At 53.8% G+C, this 27881-nt stretch overlaps 3 protein-coding genes across 7 annotated transcripts; 1 reads left to right on the top strand and 2 right to left on the bottom strand.

Annotated features, from left to right (window-relative positions):
- The first annotated feature begins 558 nt into the window (after nucleotides 1-558).
- On the top strand, nucleotides 559-8054 carry RGS4 (regulator of G protein signaling 4). 4 transcript variants are annotated; one of them, XM_048313429.1, is made up of 6 exons: nucleotides 559-575; nucleotides 688-913; nucleotides 3634-3738; nucleotides 4727-4788; nucleotides 5516-5682; nucleotides 6193-8054. In XM_048313429.1, the coding sequence occupies exons 3-6, from the start codon at nucleotides 3644-3646 to the stop codon at nucleotides 6442-6444; spliced, it is 576 nt and encodes a 191-aa protein (XP_048169386.1). In that variant the 5' UTR covers nucleotides 559-575; nucleotides 688-913; nucleotides 3634-3643; the 3' UTR covers nucleotides 6445-8054. The 4 variants fall into 4 exon arrangements, with proteins under 4 accessions (XP_048169386.1, XP_048169385.1, XP_048169387.1 ...); XM_048313428.1 differs by lacking the exon at nucleotides 559-575 and having other exon boundaries at nucleotides 595-913; XM_048313427.1 differs by lacking the exons at nucleotides 559-575; nucleotides 688-913 and adding an exon at nucleotides 1010-1238.
- Nucleotides 8055-8798: 744 nt separating this feature from the next.
- Nucleotides 8799-21108, bottom strand: RGS5 (regulator of G protein signaling 5). The gene is made up of 5 exons (XM_048313432.1): nucleotides 20970-21108; nucleotides 15752-15862; nucleotides 13478-13539; nucleotides 13184-13350; nucleotides 8799-12675 (listed from the first exon to the last, which is right to left on the bottom strand). Exons 1-5 carry the CDS (start codon nucleotides 21011-21013, stop codon nucleotides 12514-12516), a joined length of 546 nt encoding a protein of 181 aa, XP_048169389.1. The 5' UTR covers nucleotides 21014-21108; the 3' UTR covers nucleotides 8799-12513.
- A 4209-nt stretch (nucleotides 21109-25317) lies between these two features.
- On the bottom strand, nucleotides 25318-27844 carry HTATIP2 (HIV-1 Tat interactive protein 2). 2 transcript variants are annotated; one of them, XM_048313206.1, is made up of 5 exons: nucleotides 27654-27844; nucleotides 27471-27578; nucleotides 27232-27369; nucleotides 26403-26464; nucleotides 25318-25814 (listed from the first exon to the last, which is right to left on the bottom strand). In XM_048313206.1, exons 1-5 carry the CDS (start codon nucleotides 27819-27821, stop codon nucleotides 25589-25591), a joined length of 702 nt encoding a protein of 233 aa, XP_048169163.1. In that variant the 5' UTR covers nucleotides 27822-27844; the 3' UTR covers nucleotides 25318-25588. The 2 variants fall into 2 exon arrangements, with proteins under 2 accessions (XP_048169163.1, XP_048169164.1); XM_048313207.1 differs by having other exon boundaries at nucleotides 25590-25814; nucleotides 26403-26591.
- Nucleotides 27845-27881: the final 37 nt, after the last annotated feature.

Here is a 27881-nt window from a genome sequence, read left to right as displayed (position 1 = left end):
CTTCCCCCTTTGATAATGATTGTACAGGCTGTGCTGAGCTGCAACTTGATAAATATCAGCCAATTCTCTCTCTCCAGAGGGGCAATTGCCTTTTGCACCATCCAAGGGCTGAGGACAAGGGGCGTAGCTGAAGTCATTCTGTTCTCCTTGGGACTACAGCAGAGCCAGGGCAGCGCAGGCACCCCCACAGGTGTCTCATGGGTTCATTCTTTAGCACAAAGTACCCTCAGAACTGCTTCAAAGACTTTTCTGGGAAGGCACAGTTAAGCCTTTTATTTTAATTAAGAATCTTTCCTTGGGGATACCAGAGTCCCAAGGTCTGGCTTTTGATTTTGCAAATGCAAATGGAGAAGGTGTTGCAGTGATACCTATATCTAAGGCAGATGAGTTGCCAACCCCCTAAATTCCTTTTTTCCACGCATGTACGTGAGCTATCCTCAAATCATGTCTGTTCCAAGACATGCATATTTTATATTCCAAAAGTGATTTCACCCCGCTGAGCTTTTGTTACAGCCTCACCAAAGATATATATTCACATGACTCTAGAATAAAACAGGAAAGTCTCATCTGCCTGGGTAGTTCCCTGCTGAATTTACGTTCTTCTTTCCTTAAGAGCTCTATTTTCTGCATTTGTTGGGATTACGGTAACCTTTTCTGTTTAAAATTCTTGTCCCTTTCTTGATCCAGGTTACTTTAAATAGAAGAGGAAAGGAAATTAACAGAGGAACCAACAAAGCTCAGCTCACTTCTCAGAATTGATTCTCTGACCTTTTTTACTATCTGTGTCCCCCCCCCGAAAACCTGCTTTTCATCTGCACCATTCCAACCTCCTGCAACAGAGGAAGTCCCCGAAGCTTTTTCAGCCCTTTTAAAAGAATCCACCTCTGCAGCCAGACACAGAGCTTCATTTCGGGTAAGGTTTTCAATCTCTCTCACCCTTTTGTCTGGGTTTATACGTCACCCTCTTCCTCTTGGGTGGGCAAAAAGGGGACGGGTGCTGCTGCTGTGCTGACTCCTGACTGGGTCACCCAGTGCTGCTGGGCTGTCTGGGCTAGGCTATAAAACAGAGCCAAGGCAGCGCAGCTGGCTCACAGACCAGACTGAATTCTGCAGTCGGCGCAGACCCGTACGCAGCCTCTGCCGCCTCCTGCGTTGTTGTTTTTCCTGGAATACTGATCCGACCTCGGGAGCAAGATGTGCAAGGGACTCGCTGCGCTGCCAGCCACTTGCTTAAAAAGGTACTGTTTATTTCTGAGCATCTGGTAATGGTCTTATTAGCCCGGAGACACGCTGATGCATTGCGCTTTGTGTCCGAGGCAGGAGGACAGATTTGGCTCTGATTATTTTGTAAGATTAGATACAAATGATTGCTTAGAGGCTTTGGGGTTTTTTTTAGCTAGAAGCAGAATTGCAGAAAGATTTCGTCCTGAGGTGTGGGAACTCTAAGCTGTCTTCCTTCCCATTGTCAAAACCAGCAGCTTTTAGCATAGCGTTATTTTGATATTCCTGTCAGCTGCTTCTGCTGCAAACTTTGCACCCCTTTTCTCCTTTGACTCCTCTCTCTGCTGAATTTTTTTTTATTATTTTGAGGGGGAAGCAAGGCAGAGAGCATAAAAATTAAGGATTATCCCCCGAAATGCATTTCAAGTGCAGAAACCCAGCCTGGAAGGACCGGAGACCCGTCTGCCAGCAGGCAGGGATGCGGCACCAGGGGTCAGCCTGAGTTTCCTGGGTGATGGTGAGGGGCCAGGTCAGGCTGTACCCCAGTGCACAGCACTGTGAGGCTGGTGTGGGGCTCATCACACCCCTATTGTGTGGTGCCAGTCAGGATGGGCTGAGCTGTAGCCCTGCCATGAGTGCAGGATCTGACTGCACCCCGGTGTATGGGATCAGCAGAGCAGCACCTGCACAGCCCCAAATGTGCCCTCAGCAGCATGGCCTGCCCCATAGCCCAGCATGAGGGGTCTCTATGCCTGCACAAGCCCTCCTTGAGGGGTGTTGCTCCTTTCAGGTGCTCTGGGTCCTGGAGACCCCCAGGAGGGAGGCGTAATGCTCCCTTCTCATCCAGCCCATCCAAACTTGTGCAGGTCTCTGATGGTGCAGCGCTGCCTTTCTGGCCACTCATGCCTCCAGCAGCACTCCTGAGGCTGCTTCCCAGCAGCTGTGCAAGGGGTTGGGAAAATACGAACAGAGACTCAGCTGGCTCCCATCTGGAGGATAAAATTTCCTGCTCATGGTTAGATTTGAAAACAAGTGCTGAAAATGCAACAGAAAAGTGTTGACACTTCCCATTTGCAGGAACATTTGATGGGGATTAAAAAGAAAAAAGAACATCTGAAAAAATGCAAGGAAAAATAATTCACGTTTTTTAACTGCCTCTGTCCAGGATTCCTAACAAAATCCCTCTCTCCCAGAAATCTGTGGGACTCACTGCAAGCAGCAGTGTCTTGTTTCCTCCTGCTGCCACCCTCCTGCAGAATTGAGCAGTCTCTTCTCCTGGCAAGGAGCATGAGAGTGCCAGGCAGCCCAGAGTCCCCATGTGTGCCTGGGCAGAGCCTGGATGTTGGTGTTGGCCACAGGCACCCTGCTCTAAGGCAGCTGTGAGTTCCCTTTGCTCTCCCCGAGTGCTGGAGCTGTTAAGGAAGCATTTCTGAGGCAAGCAGTGAGATAAGGTATGGCCAGAACTCCTGACAGGGTGCTATGGCTGGAGCAGAGAGCAGTGCTGGAAGGCTGAGCAGCTACCAGAGCTCAGCCCGTGGCATAGCCTCTTGCTCTTTTCCAGGCTCAGATCTGAGGAGAAGGAGGAGAATTTCCTGCTTTACTCTGTCATTGCACCTTGGGGCAGGCCAGGGCTGGCGCCCCTGAGCAAACAGGAATGATTTACCCACCCCTCATTCTTAAACTGGAAGGGATCCCAGAGAGGCACCAAGGCCAATATCAGCTGCATATCTAGAAGCTGCTGTGAGGAAGTGATTGTCCTGAGCACACTAGAAGGTGGAACAAAATTAAAGATGAATCTTCAGAGGAACTTGCTGTGAAGCAAGGGAGTAGCTTGCAGTCAGAGTGGGCTGGTTGCAGTGAAGATCTTGGCTCACCCACTGATCTCACCCCACAGTCTTGCTCCAAGCCATTGACTTCTGCCCTTTCCTCTGTGCCATGGGCTTGGTGGGGTGGCCTGGCACGGCCCTGCTGTTCCTGGAGCTGGGTGACAAGGTGGGGAAATGGCAAGGGCTGCGGGAAAGGATTAGTAAGGGTATAAGAACCACACATTGGCAGCTGGGCAACTCAGCTCAAGGAGAGGTGACACACAGCACAGTGATGATTTTCTATCACAATGTTTTAACCGTAAACAGTAGGAAAGCAGCAGCTTCTCCCCCTTTGCTACCTGCTTCCAGGCTGATGACCTTCTTCACAAGAAGCTGTTGAACATGAAAAATTACTTCTTTGACATTGTTGTATTTGTTTAGAAACAAAAATGTGCATTATGCAATGAGTGAAAAATCAGCACTGGAGTCACTCTCAGTGACCTGCATTTGTGTCACTGAGTAATGCTGGAGGAGCCTGTGCACTGAGGAGGCTGCAGAGGCAGTGCAATGCATTGTCTTCATCTCCTTCTTGATGTTTTTCTTCCAGTGCCAAAGACATGAAGCACCGCCTGGGCTTCTTGCTGCAGAAGTCAGATTCCTGTGACTACAGCTCTTCCCAGGGCAAGAAGGAGAAGATATCTTCAAGCCAGAGGTAAGAGCAGATGCAGTCATGTAGTTAATACCAGACTGGCTGCAGCATGTTTACTCCTTCACCAAACCGGACTCTACTAACACCACCACTACTGCTTCCCAGCTCCTCCTGGACACCTGTGCTTAAATCTAGTGTGGCAATAGCCCTCAGGTGTTGATAGTCCTGTCAGCTGACTGTCAACACCTGTGGGCTTCAATTTCCACAAAGAATGCTGAACTAGAAGTCCCTTCCTGCCACCACTTCTGTGATTAAATAGGAATGTGCACAGGGGAGGGAAGTCTCCTGCGCAGGGGAATGACTCCATCCCAGACCCAGTGCAACTGGACACATTGCAGAATCAGCATCACTGCCTCTTGGAGCTGGATTTTTGCAATGGTCCACACAGCTGCACAGAGGTGTTGGCACAGAAAACAGCCAGCAGCCTGTCAGGGCGTCACTGCTCTCCCCGAGGTGCAAGGAGATGGTGTTCTCTCCAAAGAGGACCCCAAAAGCCAAGGTTTGCTCCTGGAAAAGATGAATCCTAGGACGTTCTAGTATGGTGGGGAAATGAATGCAGGATGTGCTCCCCATGTGTTTTTAGTTCCCACATTCTTTTCTCTTCCACATAGCTACTGTTCCCCTGACAGGTTAAAGGAATCAGCCCTTTGGAGTTCACTGATATGACCTCTAAGAGTGATTCCAGGTCTGTGCTCCAGCAAGAGATGCAGCCAAGCACAAATAAATATAAATTCCACAGCAATTTTTCCAGGAAAATTCCTTTCTCACCCGTGGCTGGTGATGAGGATTGCAAACCAAAATTTCTGTATATTAGATCTGGGATCCCTGTGGGTATCTGTAAAACAAGCTGATATTTCATTCTCAGCCTCTTGTGTATGCTCTTACAACAATCAGGGAAAAAGATTTTTCTAGTGGTGCTGGGAAACAAACCAAATTTGTCCCTTCTGTTTTCTCTTTAACTGATCCCCATGTTTCCATTGTCTCCTTTTAGGCTTAGCCAGGAGGAAGTCAGAAAATGGGCAGACTCTTTGGAAAATTTGATCCATCATGACAGTAAGTGAAGAGGGCTCTTACGCTGCCTGTAGAGCATGTGTGCTGCAAGAAGTGCTGAGAGGGGACATGGGACATTATCTTGTGTCTCTCAGGGACACACAGGAGCTTTTTCACCCTCTGGGAGGGGTGGGGAAGGGGCCTCTTGCTCAGATCCAAGGCAAGGATCAATCCCAATGCATCATGAGTGTGGTTTTGCCCTAGTGCTGAGCTGTCTCTTTTGTGAAGGCAACTGGTTTAGCCCTTGTGCAAAGGGAGTGCAAGACCGGGACACACAGTTAGTGTGGGTTAAACAAGAACCAAAAAGTGGAGATATTGTTTGCAGCTGAGCCCATGGGAGACTTTGTCTTCCCATCAGTTGTGGGCTACACTGATGTCCTTGAGGTTTCCTTCACATTGTTCCCATGGTCTGAGACTCTGTGGAGCGTGCTGGCTGTCTCCTCGAGGCCTCCTGGGAACACACGAGTTGCTTGTGTTCCCCTGGCAGGGACACTGAAGGTCACAGTGGGGGAACAGGCAGCTGGGGTCCCACGTGTGACACCCCCGTGAGGCCTGTCTGAATTCCAGCCTCCCTCAGCATGCATGAGCTGTCCCCACTGCCAGCCCCAGGGAAGCTCTTTATTCAGCTCTGGGAAGGAGAACCCACAATCACTGCTTGCCGGGATTTGGGGATGACTGTCCAGGGACCAACATTCATACCTGACCTGGTTTTCCCCTAAACAATCCATAGGAGGACTGGCTGCTTTCCGTGCTTTTCTCAAATCTGAGTACAGTGAGGAAAACATCGAGTTCTGGGTTAGTTGTGAGGAGTACAAGAAGACCAAGTCACCAGCCAAGCTCAGCCCCAAGGCCAGGAAGATCTATGATGAGTTCATCTCAGTGCAGGCCACAAAAGAGGTACGTGCACAGCACATTCCTTGGGCAAAGGCACCACCCTGAATTCTGCACCAGCAGCACAGGCAAGCAGAGATCAGTAGTTTCCCAAGAGATGAAGGCTTCTGCTTCTCTGCTAGTTAGAAAGGACAGGGTGGTTTTTTAATTGATTTTGTATTAAACTTGGATAGAAAGAAAGTGTGTTTAGCTACAAGCACATGGCTATGCCATGTACACACTCAAATGGGAGAAGCCCAAGAGGCCTATGATTCCCAATGTTCCAGCTGCTCCCATGCAGTTTGAGTTTCCTGGCTGGCTGCATCCCAGAGGGATGTGTGTCAGTCTCCCCTGGCAGTTCTGGTAGCAGGGATCACTGGTATCCAGCTGCACAGGTTCTGATGAGGCTACAGGGTGTCCAACAGCCATTTCAGACAACTGCTCACCAAGCACATATGGTAGAGGCACACTTGGATTTTCCCTTTCCTACGCCACTTCTGGGACAGGTTCTACTTACACTGTCCCTTTGGCCTACAGGTGAACTTGGATTCGTGCACACGAGAGAAGACAAGCCACAATATGCTGGAGCCTACACTGTCCTGCTTTGATGAGGCTCAGAGAAAAATATTCACCCTCATGGAAAAGGATTCTTACCGCCGGTTCCTCAAGTCCCCTTACTACCTGGACTTGGTCAGCCCACCTGGTGCTGGCTGTGGGCCCGAAAACTGCAAAAGAAACCACATTCACACCTTAGACTGCAACTCCAACATCATCTCTCAGTGTGCCTGAACCTGCAGCAAGGCAGGGGCGGGGTGGGCTCTCACAAGAATATACGGCAGCAAAAGCATTCATTGGCATAAAGCAACAGAGCTGTCTCCAATAGCTGTCTAATGTCCCAGTTGTATCCCATGTCATGCAACAGCCAGCATTCGTAACCCAATCCAGGCTCAGTTTGTGTAGCAAACCCTCCTCTGACTCGGTCGGTGTAGGAGCGCTGGGGTCTGTGTCTGACAGGAGAGCTGGGGGCAGTCACTGCAGGCGTGCTGGGGCTCTGCCGAGCCCTGCGAGCCCAGGATGGTGCTGGGGAGCTCGAGCTCAGCCCTGGCTCTGCCCACAGAGGGACCAGACTGGCGAGGTCACCGTGAGATACCCAGCGAGGTGCAGGGCAAAGAGGAAGCTGAGGGAAGCGCTGGGGACTGTGATCTCCCCTTTCTAATCTGCAAAAGCTTAGGTGAGAAGGACTGGCTCTGGTCCTTAGCTGTTCACAGCTCCTAAATGTCTAGGCTGTCAGGAATGTTTGCTCAGAGCTCAGGCTGTGCTGCATTGCCGTATCAGGCACAGGAAGAGCTCCTACTCTTTCTTGAAGGGAGACCAAAACTTTTCGAACAGCCTCCCTCAATCATCACAGCCACAATTGCAGGGAAGCTCAGCCTCCCTCAGTCATCACAGGGAAGCTGTTCCCTCTGGCCACTGCTCCCTCTGTAGCACCACGTTTATGCTGGCCAAAGATCTTTCCTAGGGCTGTGCAGAGCTGTCACCTTGGGGGAGGCTCATTATTTCCTATATTATTAATTGTGACCTTCATGCTCCCAGGTTAAGTACGCCAGCGGAGCAGAACAGAAACCTGTTCCTTCTCTCCCAGACTGACAGGTGTATATTCCTAACTCTGGGAGTGCCATTTGGATTCAGGTTTGCCTGTCCTGGCTTGTAAGGCGCAGTTTATGAGGGAATAGGACCACAACATCTGGGGAGGAAAGGCCCTGCTTGGGAATACTTGAAAATGTTGGAGTCTTTGTGGTGTTATTTATGTATTTCAGTAGCATGGCTCACTTTTCCTGAAGATGGTAGGAGGAATGTGTCTGTCTCATTACTGCTCCAGGGCTTTGCCAGAAGGCAGCTTACTTTTTAATTGCTGTGGTTAGACACGGCCCTTGCTATGGGCTTCAGCACTGACCTGCAGCTGGAAGCACAGGAGGTGGCTGCAGGACTTGCTGCCCTGGGCTGCAGCACCAGGTATCTCACTGTCTCCCAGCCCTTGGTCTCTCCCTCATTAGATATTGCTGCTCTGGCAACTGTGTATTCTGCGCTCTGCATCCCAGTCCAGACAACAGCTCTCACACCGGGGTTTTGGCATGGCAGGAGGAGGCTGTGGCTCTCCAGGCCCATAGAGAAACTTCTTTTTTAACATGTGCTTTATTTTGTATTTATTCAATGTACTAATACCTATCACCATGCATGTTCAGCTAAGAGATGGAGAGGCTTGCTAAAGTGCTGAACATAGCCAAGCATGTGGCTATGTTTTATTTTCCCCTGGTACTGGGAACTCTTGATTACTATTGAAAAACTGTATCAATATTTAAATAATGATGAATGCATTCTAAATAAAAATGTTTGTGTTAGTCCCTTCTAAAATGCCATTATGCGAACCAAAGGAAATGCATGGAGATCCAACTCATTGGACAAGGTTGCTCTAAAAAGTTATGTTACAAGTGGCTTCACTCAGAGATTGTTTTTTAAGTCACAGAAAGGTGAAACAGCTGCTGAAACAACACCAATTACATCCTTCAGACACCTTCAACACTGTGAGCCTGGGGGCTGTGGGGCTTTTGTGGGTCTATGCCTTGCCAGACCATCAGCTCAGCATGGGCATCACCCATCCTTGCCAAGGATCTGGGGTGAGTGTGAGTACCCCCTTGACAGCTTTGGAGTGGGGGACATCAAGGAGCCCCTCCTTGCTGCAGATTCTTTCCAACACCGAGCTCCAGAGCAGAACATATTTTATCTCAAAGCTGAGCCTGTCCCTGGGCTGAGCCCTGTGAGTGTAGAGAGCAGGGACGGCCCTTGCTCAGCCCCTGTGGTACCACAGCTACTGCTGCTGGAGCATGAGCTGGCCCTGGGAGCCACAGCCTGAGGCAGCAGTGGGACTGGGGGTGCCTGTGCTACACTTTTGGGGTGTGTCCTCTGGATCAGCTCCCTGGGGTGATTCCCTTTCCAATTTGCTGAGAAACCACTGCATCATTGCAGCAGAAGTTCTCAGAGGCTTTTGGTCTTGCCAGGGCTTTTGGGCACAAGTTTTGGGAGTGTCCTGTAGTGGGTATGAAAACGCTGCACCTTCAGTGCGAAGAGACAAAATGACCAGTCCATTGAAACAGTAGCAGAAATACATGTTTATGTGTAGATTACTGAGTGGTACATGAATATGGGTTAACACAACTCCTCGGTGCACACCAGCACCTCACATCTTCCCCACATGAAGATCTCTGGTGGAAATCCCATGGAGAACTTCAGACTGAAAACCTGCAGCTCACGGGTGTGAGGGGCTGATGCGCCCTCCTGACCTTGCTCCAGCCCTTGGCCACAGCGTGCAGCACCCTCCATGGAGTGACCAAGGCCTGAGGGGAGCCTGGACGAGCTCTGGGACACCCTCAGCCACTGGGCTTTGGCAGTCCCCAAGGCTGGAACTGGGCAGCATTGGCAGAGTCCAGCCTCAAGCCCCCAGGGCAAGAGCTGGGTGGTTCACCCTGTGACTGATGAGGTGCGAGGCTGCGGGTCCCTGAAGGCACCATAAAACACACAGCAAACCATCCCCCGGTGTTCATCTGAGGTGTTCAGCTGCAGGGAGCCCTTTTCCACATGTGCCTGTGGCAGGGAGTGGGCGCCAGGGTGGCGTGGAGGCAGTGCCTAGTGCCCCGTGCCCCTGGCTGCAGCGTGGGGTTGCCTTGCCCCACGGCAGAGATTGGGGTCCCTCGGGGAGCACGAGAACTGCCTCCTGCAGCAGCCCAGGTGCCAGGATGGCACACAGCAGCCACAGGCACAGGGTGATTCCAGAGGATGTTTTGGAAAGATGCGCTTCTGTGTTTGCTAAGGTGGATGGCCAAGGTTTCCCCCAACAGGGTCTGGGACCACGCTAAACCCATGCACCCTATTCTCTCTGATGGACCCCAAGCACCACATCCAGAAACTCTGGGTTTTGGCTCTCTGCCTCTCAGAGGATCCAGATGCCCACGTTACCAGTATGTATACATGTGTATGTGTATATATGACTCCAGGAATACAGATGTACATGTTGTGTATATATAGTGCTATATATGCCAAATTTCACGAGAGCTAGAGTGATAAAATACATGAAATATTTCCTACCAGAATATGATGGTTGGCATCAGCCCAGGAGTAAATACCTCTGGGCCTGTGGAAAGCTGGGCCATGGGGTTGGTACAGGTGTTACCACCTTTCCAGGCAAGCCTGCCAAATGACCCTTCTACACAAACACAACTTCCCAAGAGCTCCAAAATGCTTCAGTGGCCACATTTTATGGCCACCCAGTAGATCACTGGCAGCCCCCAAAGTAGACTTCCAGCATTTTACCAGAAATTGAGCCAGGGAGGGATTTCCAACAGAGCTGTTTCATCTCTCCTGAGCCCAGCCTGCACCTTTCTTTTCCACACATACATACCTAGACACCTTCTCCCTGCCCCACGTGTCGCTGCTGCAGCAGTGACGTCTCAGGGTTTGATGGTGCGTAGCAAGACAGCCTCCAGCAACATCCCGACCTTATGGCGGTGGTGGTGGCAGCATTTAACTGTGAAACATGTGAGGGAATCTGGAAATAGCTGCCAAAGGATTAAGCAGAAATGAAAGATCCAGGTCTTTCTGCAGGGAAGCCTGTTCAGTTTTGCATTTCTGAGTCACGCTGTAAATGGGGAGCTTGAACATGCTGAACCTACTTGTATTGACACCAGTTTATGGAGATGTTGGGAGGGTGCAGGGAGCATGTACAGGCAGAGGTGGGGAGAGCACCCTGCAGCAGAGGGGCTGGCCAAGCCCCCCATCCCACACCCAGCCCTGCTTCTACCTCCCCCTTGTTGCCTACCTGAATGGTGGGCACTGCTGGGGGGTCCTGTGCCCTTTTGATGGGACCCTCCTGCTGCTCATGGGCTCCCTTGGGCTCTTTAGGGCCACCCAAGCCACCCTCTGCATACACCCCAGGGGAATGCCTGTGAGCATCACCCCTGCTGCTCCAGCACCGACTTTCCCAGGCCTTTTGCTCCAGAGCTTAAAAAAAGAGTCACGTTTGTGACTGCCTCCATCCTTCCCCTGCCTCCCTGCTCCTGCATGGAAAACACAGCCCATTTCCTGAAGCTCGGGATGTATTTTTCTTCATTGCCATAGTGACAACATGTAAATATTTGGGGCTGGTGGGGTTTTGATCAGATTTTGAAAGTCTTGAAGAGGCTGGCAAATCCGTTGTTTATGTTACTGCATTTTGCATGGAGCCCCATGACTTGCAGAGAGGCTGAGCAGCCTGGGGAAGGGGGCTGGTCTGGGATGCCTGTGGGCAGCATGGCCATGGATATTTTGCTGGCACCTGTCAGGTTGCAAGCCATGACCCTGTGGATGATGCACCAGGAAACCAACAGGGGGATGAACCATCCAGGCCCCGTGGAGCAGGGGTTTGTCACATTTCCCTCAAGGCTGGAATGAGACCCTGGCTGCTTTTCATGTATGCCCTTGCCCCATCCTCAGGTGTGATTTATTCTGCTAGCAGAGGGCTGTCTTTGAACTATTAGAAAACAGCTGGTCCTTTTAGAGACAGCCTGTGGAAACACATGTCCTGGGCAGATAGTAGGAGACAGGAGAGAGAGATGCAGGCTACACAAACTCAGCAGAGTCTGCACTCTGTTCTAGAAGCCAGGGAGTTATTTTTCATGTTTCCAATAATGGGTTTGAGTTTGCGTTTGGTTTTTTGGGTTTGTTTTTTTCAAATTGGATGTGAACAGCTGGAATTTCAGCTTTCTTTCCCCCCAGCATGACTTTGATCCCTCCTGTGCTCGACGCCCCTCTGTTGGGTTTGTGTAGAAGTATTGCTTTGGCGTGCCTATTGAAGAGAGAAGCGACAGGAACAGGAGAGCCCTGCGGCAGCCCCTGGAGCTGCCATCCCAGCACACTGCGAGGGCTGCGACCAGCACTGGGATGGGGCGTGGGATGTGCACCGGGAGCTCAGGGCATCACACAAAGGTTGGAGCGAGCAGGAGTTCTGGGTTGCTAAACAGTCCCAGTGTTTTGGACCAGCAGGTCTCGTTTTATCCTCTTTTTTTGTGTTTAGAGTGAAGCAAACAGGCTGGCTCCAGGTGGAGCCGCTGGGGAAGCAGTGCCACAGGCTCGCTCTGCTCACCCCTGGTGCCAGCCAGGCGCACCCTGCGGCACCTGGTTCTGCCGTACAGCAGTCCCTGCCATCCTTGTCACAGTGCCATCCTTGCTGTACGGTGTCACTGCTGTCCCTGCCGTGCCCCCGTCCCTGGACAGCTGTCCCTGTGCCTGCTGACTGGCTGCTTTCTGAAGACAAGGTGATGCCAATCAGGCAGTGGACGTGCCTCACCTGCCCCTTGGCCAGGGAGGGGAGCACCTGCAGGGTACCTGGGCAGTGTCAGCAGCGCCTGGGAAGTTGGGAGGAGGGAGCGAGCCTGGGCCAAACAAGCAGTATGGGCAACACTGGGGGAAAAATTGTCATGTTCTAAGGAGTCCTAAGAAGGCAGAGCTGGCACCTCAGAGCCTCCAGCTAGTGCCAAGCTCTGCAGCACCAGGGATGCACCAGCTGGCCAAGTAGCTCCTGGTCACTGCAGAGCTGGGGCTGCTCCCTCACCCTTCTGGGTCCCAGCTCCAGGGAGTTTCTGCAAATTGGTCTTTTGTGGGAGAGGAAAGTGATGGTGAGAGAGGAAACACCAGGATGTTTGACAGTCCAAAGCATGGGGGGAGGTGTTTAGCAACACCCCTGGGTGCTCTTCTAGGGTGGTACTGAGAAAGCAAAGCGGCTGCAGGAGAAGGGGCAGTGGGGACACCTCGCACAGCCCTGCTGCATTGCTACTTGATTAACTCATGATAAAACTCCGATCGCACAAATCTGGGCAGGGAGTCTTTTTCCATCAGGGCAAAGATCCTCTTCTGGGCCATGTCAAAGCTGGTTGGTGACGGCTCCACCAGGTTCTTCATGGTCACAGCCTTGGTGAAGTGGTCGATGTTCACCTGTGATGGGAGTGTAAGAGGGGTGGGAGCCTGCCTTTGGAGGGCTGAGTGATGGCATCTGCCCTTGCCTGCTGTGTCCCACCAACAGTCACACAAAGGGTGAGGGGAGGGACTGAAGCAGGTTCATTTCTCTGGAAGAATTATTGGTGGCAAAGCTGTCAGGATGAGCTCTGTCCTGCTGCAAAGCTAACTTGGGTAGGAGGATTACTGTACCTGTCATCCCTTATGATTAATGTCACGCCTCTGTGGGGGTGGGGGGGACAGGGAGGTGTTGGGGGTCTCAGTGGCTAGAGACAGCCCAGCAGAGGCTGAGCGTGCAAACAGGGGCTCCACAGCTGTGAAGGATGAGAGTGCAGCACGTGGGGATGGGGCTGCCCCTTGACAAGGCTCCGAGTCCCTCAACCATGGCACGAAGTGCCCTGCAGCCACCACTCTCCTTTGGGATGGAGGCTGGCAGGGCAGCAGCCTCATACCTCCCAGTACCATCTCCTGCCCCATGGCCACTGACCTCCTTGGGTGCCTCAGTCTGGATGAACTCCTCATAGATCTTTTTGGCCTTCTCTGCCATCTTCACAGGGGACTTGGTTTTCTTGTAGTCCTCGCAGGCTGCCCAGAACTCAGCGTTCTCCTCACTGAACTCGGAGCGCAGGAAGCTGCGGAAGCTGGCAAGCCCATCTGGGGGGCAAGGAGGGGTGAGCCCTCACTGAGCGCTGGTGGTGCAAGGGGGGCCAAGCCCTCACTGAGCACCCCAGGGGACATGGAAAGAGGGGAGGTGACCAACCACAGGGCAACGTGAACTTACAGGGGTTCTGCAGGAGTTTCTCCAAGGAATCGCGCCACTGCAGAGCCTCCTCCGGAGATGGCCTGAGGAGAGTAAAGAAAGCTCAGGTAGTCCATGATTACCCCATAGCCCTAGTCTGGGCTCCAGGTTTCTAAATAATCCCTTTAAAACCGGGGAGAAATGGAGTAACAAGTTGCAGAGACTTTCAGAGCGGAGGCAATGGTCTGGGGATGGAATGGGGATGCTGCTGCATCACAGCACAGATGCCCTTCTCCTGGGGACAGCCAAGCTCCAGGGAGGGTGAGGATGGGGTGGGGAGGGCGAATCTCCCGTGCTAGAGCAGAGATGCGGCTGGCCTGCACAGCGAGTCCCCTCTGCAGCCACAGGTCCCCTCCTCACCCCAGCGCCCATACACGGGAGGGCAGCACAGGGGCTCTGCAGGCGGCTGGGAAGTATCCCTGTGTTTTCCTGCTGGGGTGGGGAAAGATGCTCCCCGCTGGCGGGGGCCACAGGGGCTTGGTCATTCCGGCCCCGTGCTGCTGGGGCCGGGGTCAGCGCCCTCCACTCACTCCCACAGCCCGCCCGCCCCGTTCCCACGCCCTGCGGCGGGCGGGGTCACCGGCCTCGGCACCCTTCCCACTGGAATCCTCCAGTGTTTTCCATCTGCACGGTTTTCCACTTTTTTTTTTTTTAATATATTTTTTCAGTGTAATGTTTGCAGTAAGACTAAAGAGTCTGGGGGGGGGGGGGGGGGGGGTTTGTTTGTGGTTTTTTTTTTTGTTTTATTTAAGCCCCGAGGAGTTTGACCATGCTGCCCTGGGCTCACAGGTCCTTCCCTGCATCCCTGCCAGTGTTGGCTGGAGGGCAAGGGAAGGCCCCCTGCTCGGCACTGAGCGCTGGGCTGGCTGTGGACCATCTCCACTCCCGGCAGGCCGTGCTGCCCTCTCTTGTTCTGCTGCTGCAGGGGCCACACACGGGGGCTGTAACCCCCTGGGTGAGCAGAGCATCCCTGGGGCTGGGGAAGGAGCATAGGCAGGACAGCCTGTCCAGGTCCTGGCGGCCCAGGAGCTTCAGCAGTGGGTCTGGGGGAAGTGCAGGCACTGCCCAGATGGCTCCAGCACGGAGAGCGGCAGGGATGCCAGGCCTGCTCAGGGTGGAGGCCAGCCCTCACTTGTTACCAAACCACCAGCACCCAACAGTAGGGACCACGATAGGGGGTTCTTATCTTTCACTTTCTGGACCTCGAATTGCATTTGCACTTCAAGGATCAAAGCTCTCCCTGCCTCCATGTTCCTGTCAGGTGACTTCTCACCCCAGTGAGGAGGAGCATCACTGCAGCAACCTAACACAATCCAGATTTCCTGGAAACCACCAAATTCACTTTCCCATTATCTGAATGTCCCAGGGATGATATTAACTGCGAGTGAGATGCTGACAGGTGAGTGATGCCAGGGCTGCGCAGCAATGCAGCGTAGGAGAAAACAACTCCTCCAGACAGCAGGGAGTGCAGATGTTCTCCGGCTTTCTGCGGGGATGGCTGATGGAGACAAATGTGTCTCTGTCACAGAGGCATCTGGGGCATGGCAGCAATGGAGTGAGGACCACACAATCCATCGGGCTCTGCCAGCCCTGCTTGGCACGGGCAGCTCTCGCCCGGCAGCGCTGTGGCTGGCAGGCACTGTGCTGGCAAATGTCCCCCTGCATATCACCCCCGCACCCTGGATTAGCAGGCAAAATAATTAATGTTTCATATGCTTTAAATAATGTTGATAAGCCAATATTATACACCAGCCCAGTGCTGGAGAGCAGTGGTCAAGCCAAAGGCCATAAGGTGAGGAGATGCCATCATCACAGAGCTGCCCAGAGCCAGGCATTGTGCCATGAGGTTGTGCACCCAGCTCAGGGACACGCTGCCACCCCAAAGCCAGATGGCTGCAAAGGCTGGCACCTCTGGGCTAAGGCAGGTGACTCAGAGAAGTCCAAGTGCCATATGCCTCTGGGAAAACCTTTATCGAATAACACGAAATCTCATCAAAAGAAAATTGAGTTTCCATGGGAAATCTAGTTTCCATAGAGCTGTATTGCCTGACATGTCCCATGCTGCCCTGACATAACTTCCTGAGCCTGCACCTAGCAGGCAGGTCATGAGGAGCATGCCACGAGCTGCCTGCCATGTAGAGCCTGCTGTGCTAGGCCACAGCAGGGCTTCAGCTCCTCTGCATCCCAAAAGGGCTTGTATCCACCCCACTGGCTGGGCACAGGTACTATTGCAGCCCAGCCCAGTGCAGTACTCACTTCTGGGCCTTGGGTGGCTTCTCCGGCTTCTCAGGGTAAGGGATGATGAAGTCAATGGTCGAGTCAGGCTTCTGGAGCAGTGTGCCCAGCTTCGTCTTGATCTCCTTGGCCCTGCAGCAGGGGAGGAGCAGAGACAGGTCAGGCAGAGGAACGGGGCAGTGGGACACTCACAGTCCCTGCCCTGCACTCACTGTAATTAACTCCAGATGAACAAATGGACCCTGATGCTGTAAAGGCTGTGCCTGTCTGCAGCGTTTCAAAACAGGCGCTGCGCATTAGCGGCAGCTCTTGATCTTGATCTCCTCGCTCTGTCCCCATCTGTGGCCAGTATAATTGTATCAGCAGAGCTGTCAGGCTGCTCTGGGGCTGAATTAGGGACATGTGTGCAGCACTCAGTCTCTATAGAGATGAGCTTGAAGCAGTGCTGGTGAGGAGGAGAAGGAGCCGCCTTTGGAGAAGAGGCTGTGTGGGTGCTGTGCTGGGTGTTGCCTGCCTCACAGTCCCAACCCACACTGTGCCCACCAGCCCCACACTGCTGACAGCACTCAGAGGCTTATAGGTATAGATACATAGCATGCTTATCAGTAATAGATAAGCCTTATATCTGCAATGGTCAGGGTCCCATAAACAGGCACCTCCTGGGTGCTGCCTTCTCTGGGCAGAGGGGGAAGAAAGGTTTCAGGAGCTGAAGACTGTCAAAGGCTGAGTGCCAGTTCCCATTGCACCGAGGCCACACTCCAGACCTGCATTTGGAGGATGCAGAGAAAAGGCAGGTCCTGAGGCTTGACATCAGGCCCAGATGTCTCCCAAAACATTCCCTTTCATGCAATACAATTTATTAATTAGGTCCTGAGCATCCAAAACTGCTGAGGAGGCTCCCCTCTGCTGCAGCTCAAGGGTGGTAGCAAGAGCAAGCTGAGCTTTTGCAGGGAACATTCAGGTGTGCTGCATGAGGCTGAAGAAATAAAGGGCTGAAAACAGACCCCCCTAACCCCATCTTTGCAGGACAGGACTTTTCCCTGGAACAGCAACACTTGGTGGCTTCCAGGTCATCTTGCTGGCACAGGAGATGAGGGAGAGGGGACAGACTGCTCCTCACAGGCCGACTGGGCTGAGCTTTCGGCATGGCTGGCAAAGCTGGGCTGCAGCTCCCTGTCTTCAGGGCTCCCTGCAATTTTCCTCTCTGCTGTTTATTTTCACAAGCTCTCTGGGGATATCACTCCCTTGCTATGTCTGCTATTTCATTTCAATTCCTTTGATTTTTTTCCCTCCTTGTAAAACTCTCTCTCTGTGTTTTGGTTTCCACCCGCCAGTCCCCATGGCTGACATTTGGAGACCTGGTGCAGGGTGTCTGCTCTGCTCCCTGCCAGCTGTCTCCCACTTCTGCTGCAGAAACCTACCTCTGACCAGCTACCCTTGCATGGACGTGGGCAGCAGGACCAGCCAGAGAGAGCAGCCCAGCCTGGGGCTGCACAGACCGCCCACCATGGGTGTAGGGCATGGGGCAGCGCACACCCAGAAACCCAACTGTTCACAGACAACATCAGCAGCCACTGGGACAGTTTCGATTGCTGGTACTTCTGAGAAAACTTGAACCTTGGAAAGCCCAGGACCTCAGGAAAAGGGTGACAAGGTTGCCATGCTCCCACACTGAGGTGTCTGGGACAGGGATCCTGCCCTTCGTCTCGCTGTAAGTAAATACGTGAAATGCAGATAAGCGCTCAGAGCCAGAGCTGGCTCCTGATGTCCTGGGGCTGGCTCTCCGGCATGCCTCAGCTGCCCCTTGGCACCCCGCTGGCCAGCACTGCTATACTGGGACCCCCTGGCATGGCCCTGACCCGTGGGGATGGCACAGCTGCAGAGATGGGGAGCAGGTGAAGTGGGCAGGAACTGCAGCCCTGTTAGCACCAAAGCAGTGGGTGGATGCAGTGGGTGCCACAGGAAAGCTGAGGGGACAGGACGGCCTCTCCCTTGGCTCTGCTTTCCCATTCATCTGGGCTTGTGGCCAGAGGTTCCTGTGGGGAAGGGGACACATGGGCCCAGGGAGCATTTCTCAGGAGGGGCTGAGCAGAAATGCTGGGTGCCACCTTGTCCCACTCCCTGCCATGGCTCAGAGCTCAGGAGGGACGAGTGGGGATGTTGCCATGGTCAAGCCCCAGCCAGTGCCAGGTGCTGTGCAGCAGGGACAGTCTCTTCCAAGCAACTGGGCCATGTGTCAGATCATAGGGATTCATCTGGCAGGAGCAGGGGGGAAGAGCAAGGGGGCTGTCCACCTCTGAAGCAAGGACAGTGGATACCAGGAGTTCCCGAGCAGGCAGAGGGATAACACAAGCTGTGCTGGGAGCAGGGGCACCGAGAGTCAAACATAGCCCATGATGACCCAAGGAGGTGGGAATACAGGACCAGGGCTCTGCTGCTGTCTGAGCAGCACCTGAGGAGCCCTTGCCCTGGTGTGGATGAGGCCAAGACATGCACAAGGTCTGGATGCAATTGACGGTGACTTCACACAACAAGTGCTCAGACCCGGTTCAAAATCTTGCTCTCTGACTCCCATCCTCAGACAGTGACTTATGGCCAACAGCTGTCAGCCTCCAAGGGCACTGAGGCCCTGAGCAGCCCCAGCTGAGCCCCACAGCCTGCACACAGCTGAGCGGGGCTTCATTTAACCCCAGCCCCTCCCTCAAGCTGTGCTGGACCTGTCTTGCAGCTCCACTGCCTGCTGCTCCCAACGGGACACTTCGGGTGGCCCCATCCTGTGGTGCTATCAATGGACCATCAGTGGGTGCCCACCCTGCTGGAGCCCTGCAGGTGTGGGGAAAGCAGCAAGAGCTTCTCCCCCTGCACCAGAGCAATTCCCTGGCAGTGGGACCTTCATGAAATCTGTGGAGACAGCAGAGATAAGGACGGTTGTTAAAAGGAAGCAAGGAAGGACAGGAGCAGGCTGAAAGCCTGCAGGCTGAGGGAGGGAAGGGCTATTTAAAGACACCATCCTGGCGTCCTCCAGGAGATGGATTACAAGCTTTCAAGCAAGGCTTCAGGGAAGGCTAAACAACAGGGGAAAAAAAGGCAGCTGTAGACAAAAAAGGCATCTTTTAAAAAAATCCTAGCTATGGTTGAGTGAGAAAAAGCAAGAGGACTGTAAACGGTGGAAGGTTAACTGTGAGAACATGTGGGAGCAAGCCAAGAAAAAGTCTGAGAAATAGCTTCCAAGAAGCATTAATAGAAAATATGGGCTCTGTCAAACATACCAAGAGCAAGAAGGGCTGCTGGGGAAGGCCAGGAGAGACTCCAGCTTTAAAACCAAAACAAAAATAGAAGCTCAAAGGAGTTTAAAGCCATAGCTGAAAGCTAAAGGTGATGCTGTGCCCAAGGGCAGGGAGGTACCAGAGGAAGTGCCCCTTGACAGGGAAAAAGGCTCCAGAGGGGATTTGAGGAGCCATAAAGCTGCAAGTGTGATGCTGTGTGGGCATGTCAGTGGCAGCTGTGTCAGACCCGTGGTGGACACATGGACAAATATGGTCTATTGGAGAGGAGTCAAGGCAGCTCTGGCCGTAGGAAGAGATTCCTTTCAACCTATCATCCCTCTCTGAAGAGGCTGGCAAACACGTGCTGTGGGGAGAGTCAGGGGGTACTAGCCCCTTGGGTGTGCAGGGGACCCTGGATGGGCTCTCCAGACCCCAGGCAGCTGCAGGAGGAAGGTCAGTTCATGGGTGACAGCGTGGGGATGGTGCTGGGGGAACGCAGGCTGGGACCGTACTGTTCAACGTCACGAGCAGTGGGAGAAGGGGGCCAGCAGCTGAGCAGCAGATGTTGCAGCCCCTGGGTATGGCACTCGGGGACAAGTTGTGAGGAGCTGCAGGAGGGTCTCATGACACTGGCAGGGAAGCAGCTGGAAAGCCTCGTAGAGCAATACAAGGTGAGCCACATGGGACAAATGCAGTCCTAATTCTGTGTCTCAAAGTGTAAGTGAAGCCTTCCAGAGTGAGGATTTGAGGGCATAGCATATGAAAACATCAGCACAGCAGCAGTGGGAGAAAATCTCTTTTAAGAAAGTTTTTTAGTATTAGAAAGTGTCAGAAGAGTGACAACAAGGGTGACAGAACAGAAATATGTGGACCAACCACAACTGGAAGAGCACTCTTGGCTGCCCGTGGCAAGGTGAGCATGGATTCATGAGGATGGCTGAAAGACAAGTTTCCAGCAAAGAAACTGTCACGGGCCTGTGCTCCTGTTCGTGCCTGTGATGAGAATTTGCCTTTTGGGCAAGCAGCATCAGCCCCCAATGGCACAATTTCGGCTGGAACTTCTCTGGAACTCCCCTCAGGGCAGTGAATTTCCCACTGTCACTCCCATCCAAAAACCAGTGCTAAGGCATTTGCAGGCATGAGGGAATCCTCATTGAGGGATTCCCTTGAGTCTTCTAAGTTTCCTCCTTAGGTGAAGCATCCAGTGCCCTACTGCTGCAGTGAGACCCCAGATGCCCTGCACCTCTGCTTCTCACTGGACCCCCTCCAAAGCCTGTGGGAGCAGAGGAGAGGGCAAGTTCCAATCAGCATGGAAATGGCCAGGGGCTGGAACCTGCCTGGGCTCCCAGGGGTTGAGAAGAGCCTCTGCCACCATCAGGTGCAGGTTTTGGGATGAGCACCAGGGTGGATAGGGCTGAAGATGAGGATGGGTCCCACAAGGGGGGCAGAGCTGGTGCTCTGCACAGAGGTGAGCCTCATGAGAGGGGCCAGGTCTGGCTATTCCATATGTGAGCAACATGCAGGCAATTAAAAGAGGATTTTGAGGCACTTTGGAGACAGGGCTGTTTTCACCTCAGAAAGGTGAAACCTCTGTCCTGCTTTTTTCTTCCTCTCCTCCCCCATGCTTTGCAGAAATTAAAAACTGAGGAAAAAGCACTCCTGCTCAGAACAGTGGAGGGGTGGGTTTGGAGCAGCCCAAACTCACCCAGCAGACAGATTGCCAGGGCAGAGTGGGGAGTTTGGGGCTGAATCAGCACTCATCCCACCAAGCACCCCAGCCACTCGAAGCACCCACCAAGCCACCTCTAGCAAGCCTCCCTTCCCTCCCCATTCAGAGCTGGATAATCCCAGTCCCCATAAGAGATGCCCATCACGGGATGTGCTGCAGGAAGAGCCCCTGTGCCCCCAGGCACCCCGGCAGAGCCCTGCGGGGAGGCAGCCGCTGGCAGCCCGCACATCCCGGCCACTCTCACCTCTCCAGGCACGTGTGGGGCAGCGCTGCTAATCCTTTGCACATCTTGGCAGGCTGTAGTTTCCTCGGCCGTGAGAAGAGTGTGAGTGATGGCTAAAGCAGGCAGCAGAGGCTCCGTCTGCAGCCCAGCTCCCTCCCTCGTTCCTATATAGCGCCGGGAGCTGGACCCCCGCCAGCCCCGTATCCAATGCCGGCCGGCCTGCTGCAGCTGGCCCCGGCCCCGGCGGCTTCTGGATTTTGTTTTCTTCTCTCTAAGCTTACACAGGGGGAAAAAAAAGTGGATTTTCTGGGGTGAGGTCAGGTAATCAAATTGAAAGGGCAAAGCTGATGTTTGGGGGGGGCTTCAAGAAGCCTACAGCATTTCTTTTAATGGTGTACCAGGCTCCAGCTCAGTATTTAGAAGAGCCAGGTAGAAATGCTTCATTCGAGCGAGATTTTTCCAGTGAAAAATAGTACTTTTAGAAAAATAAAAGTGCTTATGAGAAGTCTTGCTACTGATTCCAAGGCTGTGGCTGATGTCAAAACATCCACTGCCTCAACAGTGGTTATCGGCTGGTGGGTAACTGTGACTTCTGTTTCAGACCTTGGCTCCTGGGTGACTATGAAAAAGTGTGTGCCTTTTTTAACACTGGGAGCTGGGAATAGGGACTTTGCTCCCAACCTGGCTGTCCACACCCAGGTGCACTAACAACCATCATTTCCCTGACCAACTCCCCCTGCCCCCAACACAGGGTTACATTTAAACTCAGCCCTTGGCCCCTTTTCCCTTCTTGGGCTGTGTCAGAGCTGTGCCTGCCTGGCTCTGGCTCTGGCTCCTGGCTGGATTTTGGACCTGTTGTGGAATTATGCAGCAAGAGAGTGTCTGCATTCAGGCACCTCAGGGCAGTCAGTGAAAGCTGGAAGTCTGCTGGAAACTGTGCCTCTCTGGAGAGCTTGGGCTGGCTTTGTACTGCTTTGTAGTGGAAACTGAATGAAAAAAAGTACAGCCTGCAATTTCAGAGGATGAGACATTCAGATGATAATGACTTGGACTGATTAGAGGCCCCAAGATGCACCCAGGCACAGGTACTAGGCCTGGGGTCTGGTGGGCTGCCCTTCCCACTGCTGGCATTGAGGTACCCACCAGCCTCCCTTGTGTCTCACAGAGTAGAGAAGGGAACAGCAGCAGCCATGGAGGATGGAGGTCCTTTGCTCTTCCAGGCTGCTCTCACTCTGCCTTGTTCCCAGAGGATTCAGAACGAGCTTCTCTTACAAGCTTGGAGGTGCCTCAATCCCAATCCCACCACTGAGCTCAGTGGCCCCATCTGCCAGCAGCTGGGGTGCAGCCCCTGGCCTCTGAAGGAACACAGCCTTGCAAACTCTGCACCTTTGCTGGGCTGTGCCAGTGCCCTTGGGGCCAGAGCGTTCATCAGGGCCATGAATTTGATAGCAGGGATGTCACCAGGATGTCACCAAGATGTCACTGAGTGCCAGGTCAGTGCCAGCCAGCTCAGAGGATGCTTTGAAAAGCTCCTTTGAAGCGTGGTGCTGTTTGCAGGAGGCTTTGCCAGCTTTTCAGGCACCCCCTTCTCAGAGGGAAGCCAGTGGCAGCATGGGCTGGGTGAGAGGGCCTGGCCGTTCTCACGGCTCGGGGCTGGGAAGGACAGCAGAGCTATGGGACCTCCTGGGAAACCCCCACTGCTGAGCCATTGGGAATGCAGCTATCCTTTTATCATTAATCTTCGGTAATAAAGTCAGCGTCGGAATCCCAGGGGGACTTGGGTCTGTGGGACCAGGTGGTTTGTGTGAATGCTGTCCAGCAGACTCTGAGCACCCTTCCATGCTCTCCTCCCAGCTGCAGCCAGGGCTGCGTGCCCTTGGAAGGCAGAGAGCCCCGCCAGGCATGCCAAGGACACGGCTCCATCTCTGCAGACCTCCTGCTGCTCAGAGGGACCTGGAGCTTTGCCCAGTGAGACCCTCTGGAGGGACAGGGTCTGTTCCCTACAGGCTTTTATCTCCTTTACCTCCTTCAGCCCTAGGTGGGCAAATCCCCTCTGCTGTAGTTCAGGGACTGATGCTCTAAAATCTCTTCTAAAGCTCTGGGGTGGGGGTTTTAGGAGTGCAAAGAGCAAATTGGGGAACTGAGCTCCAAAATGTGTGAGGAAACTCCGTGCGGGAGGGTGATAAGGAAGTTGTACTGTGTGCTGGGATTGAAACTGTGCATTTTAACACAGATTCATCTGAAACACTGAAAAAGAAACTGTCACCACTGAGCAGAAACAAGGGTTACACAGAAGTAGTTTTCATTTTCCACAGACCTTTGTCCAGCAAGAAATGTTTGTTTTGTGTGTTTCAAGGCTTTAGGCTTTGGAGTGCTAAGAAAATATTTCCAATAAGAAACTACACAGACCTTCCTTTTCTTCCCACGACAGCTTAATTTCTTTAAGAGCCCTTCTGGGAGAGCTTTTTGGAGATCTGAGTGCACTCTGAGGAGCAGATTGTCTTGTGTACACAATGGCTGGTTTCCTCCAAGAGTGCTCCAGGCTTGTGCTTTGCAACTGCCCCCTCAAAAGCCGCGTGGAATCTCCCATTACACCCGATTTATCCTGGGCCCTGTTATTTCCAGACTTTATTACCCTTTCTAGCAACGTGCCTCTTACAGAAGGCAGCCTAACCGCTTTGCAGTTTCCTGGTTCCCACTGGAACTTTTTAAGAACTAGCATCGTATTTAACAGCGCTGACCTTTTGGTAAAGGGATCGCTGCAATTCTCACCCAGGAGAGTATTTGGCAGTTCATCTGAGTGCTCCTTCTGGCAGACTTTTAACCACGTGTTCTAAAAATGGGGTTAAAAATATCTTTTTTTGCCCTGCATGCTTTGGGACAGTCATTCAAATATGTGTCCCTGAAGGAATGATGGTAGTGTGAGCTCCCTAGCAGCAAAGGGCAATGCAAGTAACTCACCGAGACTTTCTGCAATGGCTCTTTCCTTCCTATAGAGCCTGGTCACATCCTGTCCTTGAGCCTCCCTGGACAACTTTCTGCTTCTCACAAAGCCATAATTCATGTTTATGCCTTTAGGATGCTTTCCTCATGTTTTCTGTGGCTTGTCTCTCACCTGTAACTTTCCAGAGCTTGAATTCTTTTTTTTATTCTCATCTCAATTTTCACTTCTTTTAAGGTCTTACCATTTCAGCACTCATTTCCACTCCCTTGTATAACCACACGCCCTTTTTAAAAAAATCTCTGAGCGTTGAGCACACCATGCCTGTGTAACCCAGTGCTGCAGGTGTGACCAGCCTTTGTGCTCCTCACACTTATGTGATGCTGACTAGCCTACCTCTCAGTTCCCTTTGGGCATTAAATACTACTCTAAAGGTATTGTTTTGCTCTCGCTGGGACAGTCTTACCAGCAGCTGTGGCTCTGTGGCCCCTCTGAACTGAGTCCCACACGTGGCTGAGGAGTTGTCTAGGTGCAGGCTTCACACCATCTTGCTGCCTCCACCAACCTTCTGAGGTCCAACCAGATGACTGAAATGCTTGTATAGAAGGAGATGAGATCCAGGCTCCCTCCATTTGCCACATCCAAGTCACTGACACAGGAGCCATGGGTGAGGTCAGAGAAAATCCTGGAAAGCAGTGTTACCCGGAGCACTGGGACTCTGGCCAGTAGGGAATTTGGGAGTCACGTATGTTCTGTATCCCATCTGTGAAGCCACCAAGTTCCTCGACCCCAAGCACAAGGCCTGAGAACAGCCGGGGCCGCGCCTGGGACACTGCACTGCTCCTCATGCCTGCTCCATGCCCACAGAAGGAACCTGCTCCCCTTCTGGCACCTGGGCAGGAGCAAGCCCCCTCCAAGGTGTGCACAGGGCTGGCCTCATCTTTTTCACATGCAGAGCACTCCCGGGAACACGGGGCTGGGCTCAGGCTCATTTGTGCCCGGAAGGAAAGCCCAGAGGGACAGGCGTTTGCAAGTCAATGCAAGTATTTTCATGGTGTTTATGTGACTACAGGTACCAAGTGGCAGCCCACGTGTGAACAGCAGCGTCCCCAGAGCAGTCCCTCAGCACCCTGGGCAGATGAGGACAGGAGTGTTTGCAGAGACCTGCTGCAGGCAGAGGCACCACTCCCAGCGCCTCAGCAGCTGCGGCTAGGCATCCAGCAGCTCTGCTATCCAAGCAGCACTGGTGCCACCGTGTGCTCTGTGAGGTACAGCCTCCACACAGGCAGCTGTGCCTTGTCTCTGCTTTCCTGTGTCTGTCACCTGCCTGCAAGCATTCCCTGAAGTGACACAATCTGAGCAGACGAGGCTGGGTTGTTGATGCGCAGGTGACAGACATTATTTCAACACAAAGCCGGCACAACCAGATCAGTCATAGGGTTTTATTCAAGGCCTGGATTACACCATCTTTATCCATATTAGTGTTACAGACCCACGCAGCAGTGCACATTGTATGTCAGCAGCCAGCATCTGCATTTTTGATCCCTTGACAGAATCAGCCACAGTGCAAAAAAGTGCATATACCTCTGGCTCCACGCTAGCCATGCAAGCACCCCACGCCTCTCCAAGCACGCATCCATCCTCAGCCCAAAGAGCACCTGAATGGTGACTCAAGCTCCTGCCTGCCATCCCTTTTGCTCTATGTGCCCTGCTGTGGCACTGCCTTTCCCAGCTCGTGGATGGCCCCGTTCTCCAGTACCTTCACCTTCCCCTCGCCTGGCTGCAGCACACAGGCCACCATAGCCCTGGCCACCGTTTCCACAGGCACCGAGTAAGCGGTCGGGAAGACCCGAGCCACAACACCCAAGAACTGCTGGGCTATCCACTCCGTGGGCCGGGACTCCTGGCGCTTGCACAGCAGCACCCTGCAGGGCAAGGAGGTAAGGTGGGTCAGCTTGAAACAATCCCTGGGGGAAAAGCTAGAGACTCGCACAGAATTCTCCAGCAGCACCAAGGCCCAGACCAGCTCCCAAAATCCACATGGGCTTGGGGGCTTTGGCAGGGTCATGAAACGTGACAGAGCTGAGCCCTTAGACACTAAACTCCTTTCCCCACTGTGCTGCCAAAAGCAGAATGCCAGTTCTCCTAGGCAGCGAGAGCACAGTACAGCTGAAAGGTCACAGGTGAGTGTTCCCTCTGCAGAAGGTCAAGGTCCATCTGGAGTTAAGCTCTGACCTATGTGCCCCAACCTGTGCTTTCAGCCCAAGCCTCCTGTCCGTGCATGGCACACGGCACCAGCATTGGGATGGGCCATGGGACACCTCAGAGCTTGTTCCCTGCAGCACTGGGAAGCAGTCTGCTCATCCATGAGCTGCATTTGCAGCTGGTGGCATTCTCCACTCCCCTCCCCAGCCCTGCTCTCATGGATCCTTTCTCTTCCTCCATCTCCCAGCCTGCTGCCCTGCCAACCCTCCACCCAAGCCCTGTGCCCTCCCTCCTCCACCACTACTCACGCTGGCCGGAGAATGGTACAGCGATCAAAACCAACAGCCTGGACCAGGTTCTCCACTTCTCCCTGTCAGAGCAGCCAGGCAGGATGAAAGGAGACAAGGATGACTGCAAGCACCATCCTTGCCACCCCATGAAAGGGCAGGAGAGAGCTTCTGAGCCGTGGGCAGGATGGCACTAACGCCAATGCGAAGCTGGAACAGGCCAGGGAGGGATCAGCTCTCCAGGCCAGGCAGCTGGGGTGAGTGCCCACGGTGGACACAGACCGTAGGTCAGCAGCGCACTCTTGCAACCATCACGCTAAACTGCAACAGGCTGCTCCGGAGAGCATCTGGAGTCAGCATCCAGCCTGGGGATGGATCCACCCGGCACAAGATGCTGGCAAGGCAGCTGTGAGTCCAGCAGGTGGTGGGAGCTGCAGCACACAACGTACGGGGAAAAAAGCTTTTGCGACAGATATGGTCCTACTTGGGGAGCCTGTGGGCTTTCCATCACAGGATAGTTCGTGTCTCACCTGAACACAGCCCTGAGCGTCCCCACATAGCTATGAAGCCATCGCAGCTTGAGGCTGGGGAGCTGGGGTTGGGGTAGAGACCTCAGCAGGTCTTTCTGGGGTTTGAGGAGGGAGACAGCTGCTGCATGCAGGTATCGTGCTGCTTCAGAAGAAGCCAGTTGCATAGCTGTCCAGCCAGCTCCTTCCCTTGTCCCGCAGCACCAGGAGGACCCCCAGAGCCATTTGCATCTCAAGACCTCAGCTCCTGCTTCCTTCCCGAGCATCCCAGCATCCTGTGATTCCTGCAGAACACCAGGATCCCACCCCAGCTGCCCCCTCACCTTCACGCGGAGGTAGAGGAAGCGGCTCTGCGCGTTTGCCCCCCGGGAGGACTGCAGGACAAAGTGTTTGCAGCCCCCTGCCCGCGCCAGCTCTGCTGCCTGCGCCACGTAATCCCGGTCCACACGGACAAAGCCGTCCTGCGAGGGGAGAGGAGGGTCAGTGAGGCAGGGAGCGGGCGGGCAGGGGAGGGGACAAGCGGGACCCCTACACTCCCGGGGACAGGGGAGTCCCCACTCACTGCGCCAGCCTTGGCCCTGGTGGTGCCCAGGCAGCAGAAGCCCACGTCGTGTCCCTGGAAGGCGGCGGCGTGCTCGCCCAGCCGCTCGAAGTCCACCACCGCCTGCTCCTGCGGGGAGGCCGAGGGTCAGCGCCGCCGCCCCGGTCCCCGCCACCACGGCCAGCCCTGTCCCAGCCCGCGCACCACGGCCGCCTCCGCCTCCTCGCCCAGGCTCAGCCGGCGCCGCCCGATCAGCGTCACCCGGGCGAAGACCCGCCGGGCCAGCAGCTCCCGCAGCAGCACCCGGCCCGTCTCCCCCGAGGCGCCCAGCACGAAGCAGCTCCCGCCGCTGCCGCTGCCCGGCGCCGCCATGCCGAGAGCAGCGGGCGGGGCCCGGCCGGGCCGGGGCGGGCCTCCGCCGCTGTGGCGTTC

This window comes from Corvus hawaiiensis, chromosome 9 (genome assembly GCF_020740725.1).
Source record: "Corvus hawaiiensis isolate bCorHaw1 chromosome 9, bCorHaw1.pri.cur, whole genome shotgun sequence".
NCBI lineage: Eukaryota > Metazoa > Chordata > Aves > Passeriformes > Corvidae > Corvus > Corvus hawaiiensis.
Note: the sequence above shows the minus strand (reverse complement) of the source record. Positions and strands in the feature narration are given on the sequence as shown.

What these genes read in the sequence shown, in the direction of transcription:
- RGS4 (XM_048313427.1), top strand. Translation starts at nt 1,195, where the DNA reads ATGTGCAAGGGACTCGCTGCGCTGCCAGCCACTTGCTTAAAAAG. An exon ending in AAATTTGATCCATCATGACA is followed by an intron (nt 4,789 to 5,515) that starts GTAAGTGAAGAG and finishes AACAATCCATAG; the next exon opens with GAGGACTGGCTGCTTTCCGT. An exon ending in CAGTGCAGGCCACAAAAGAG is followed by an intron (nt 5,683 to 6,192) that starts GTACGTGCACAG and finishes TTTGGCCTACAG; the next exon opens with GTGAACTTGGATTCGTGCAC.
- RGS5 (XM_048313432.1), bottom strand. Translation starts at nt 21,013, where the DNA reads ATGTGCAAAGGATTAGCAGCGCTGCCCCACACGTGCCTGGAGAG. An exon ending in GAAACTCCTGCAGAACCCCT is followed by an intron (nt 13,351 to 13,477) that starts GTAAGTTCACGT and finishes CTTGCCCCCCAG; the next exon opens with ATGGGCTTGCCAGCTTCCGC. An exon ending in AGACTGAGGCACCCAAGGAG is followed by an intron (nt 12,676 to 13,183) that starts GTCAGTGGCCAT and finishes CTCCCATCACAG; the next exon opens with GTGAACATCGACCACTTCAC.
- HTATIP2 (XM_048313206.1), bottom strand. Translation starts at nt 27,821, where the DNA reads ATGGCGGCGCCGGGCAGCGGCAGCGGCGGGAGCTGCTTCGTGCTGGGC. An exon ending in CCAGGGCCAAGGCTGGCGCA is followed by an intron (nt 27,370 to 27,470) that starts GTGAGTGGGGAC and finishes CTCCCCTCGCAG; the next exon opens with GACGGCTTTGTCCGTGTGGA. An exon ending in TCCTCTACCTCCGCGTGAAG is followed by an intron (nt 26,465 to 27,231) that starts GTGAGGGGGCAG and finishes CTGCTCTGACAG; the next exon opens with GGAGAAGTGGAGAACCTGGT.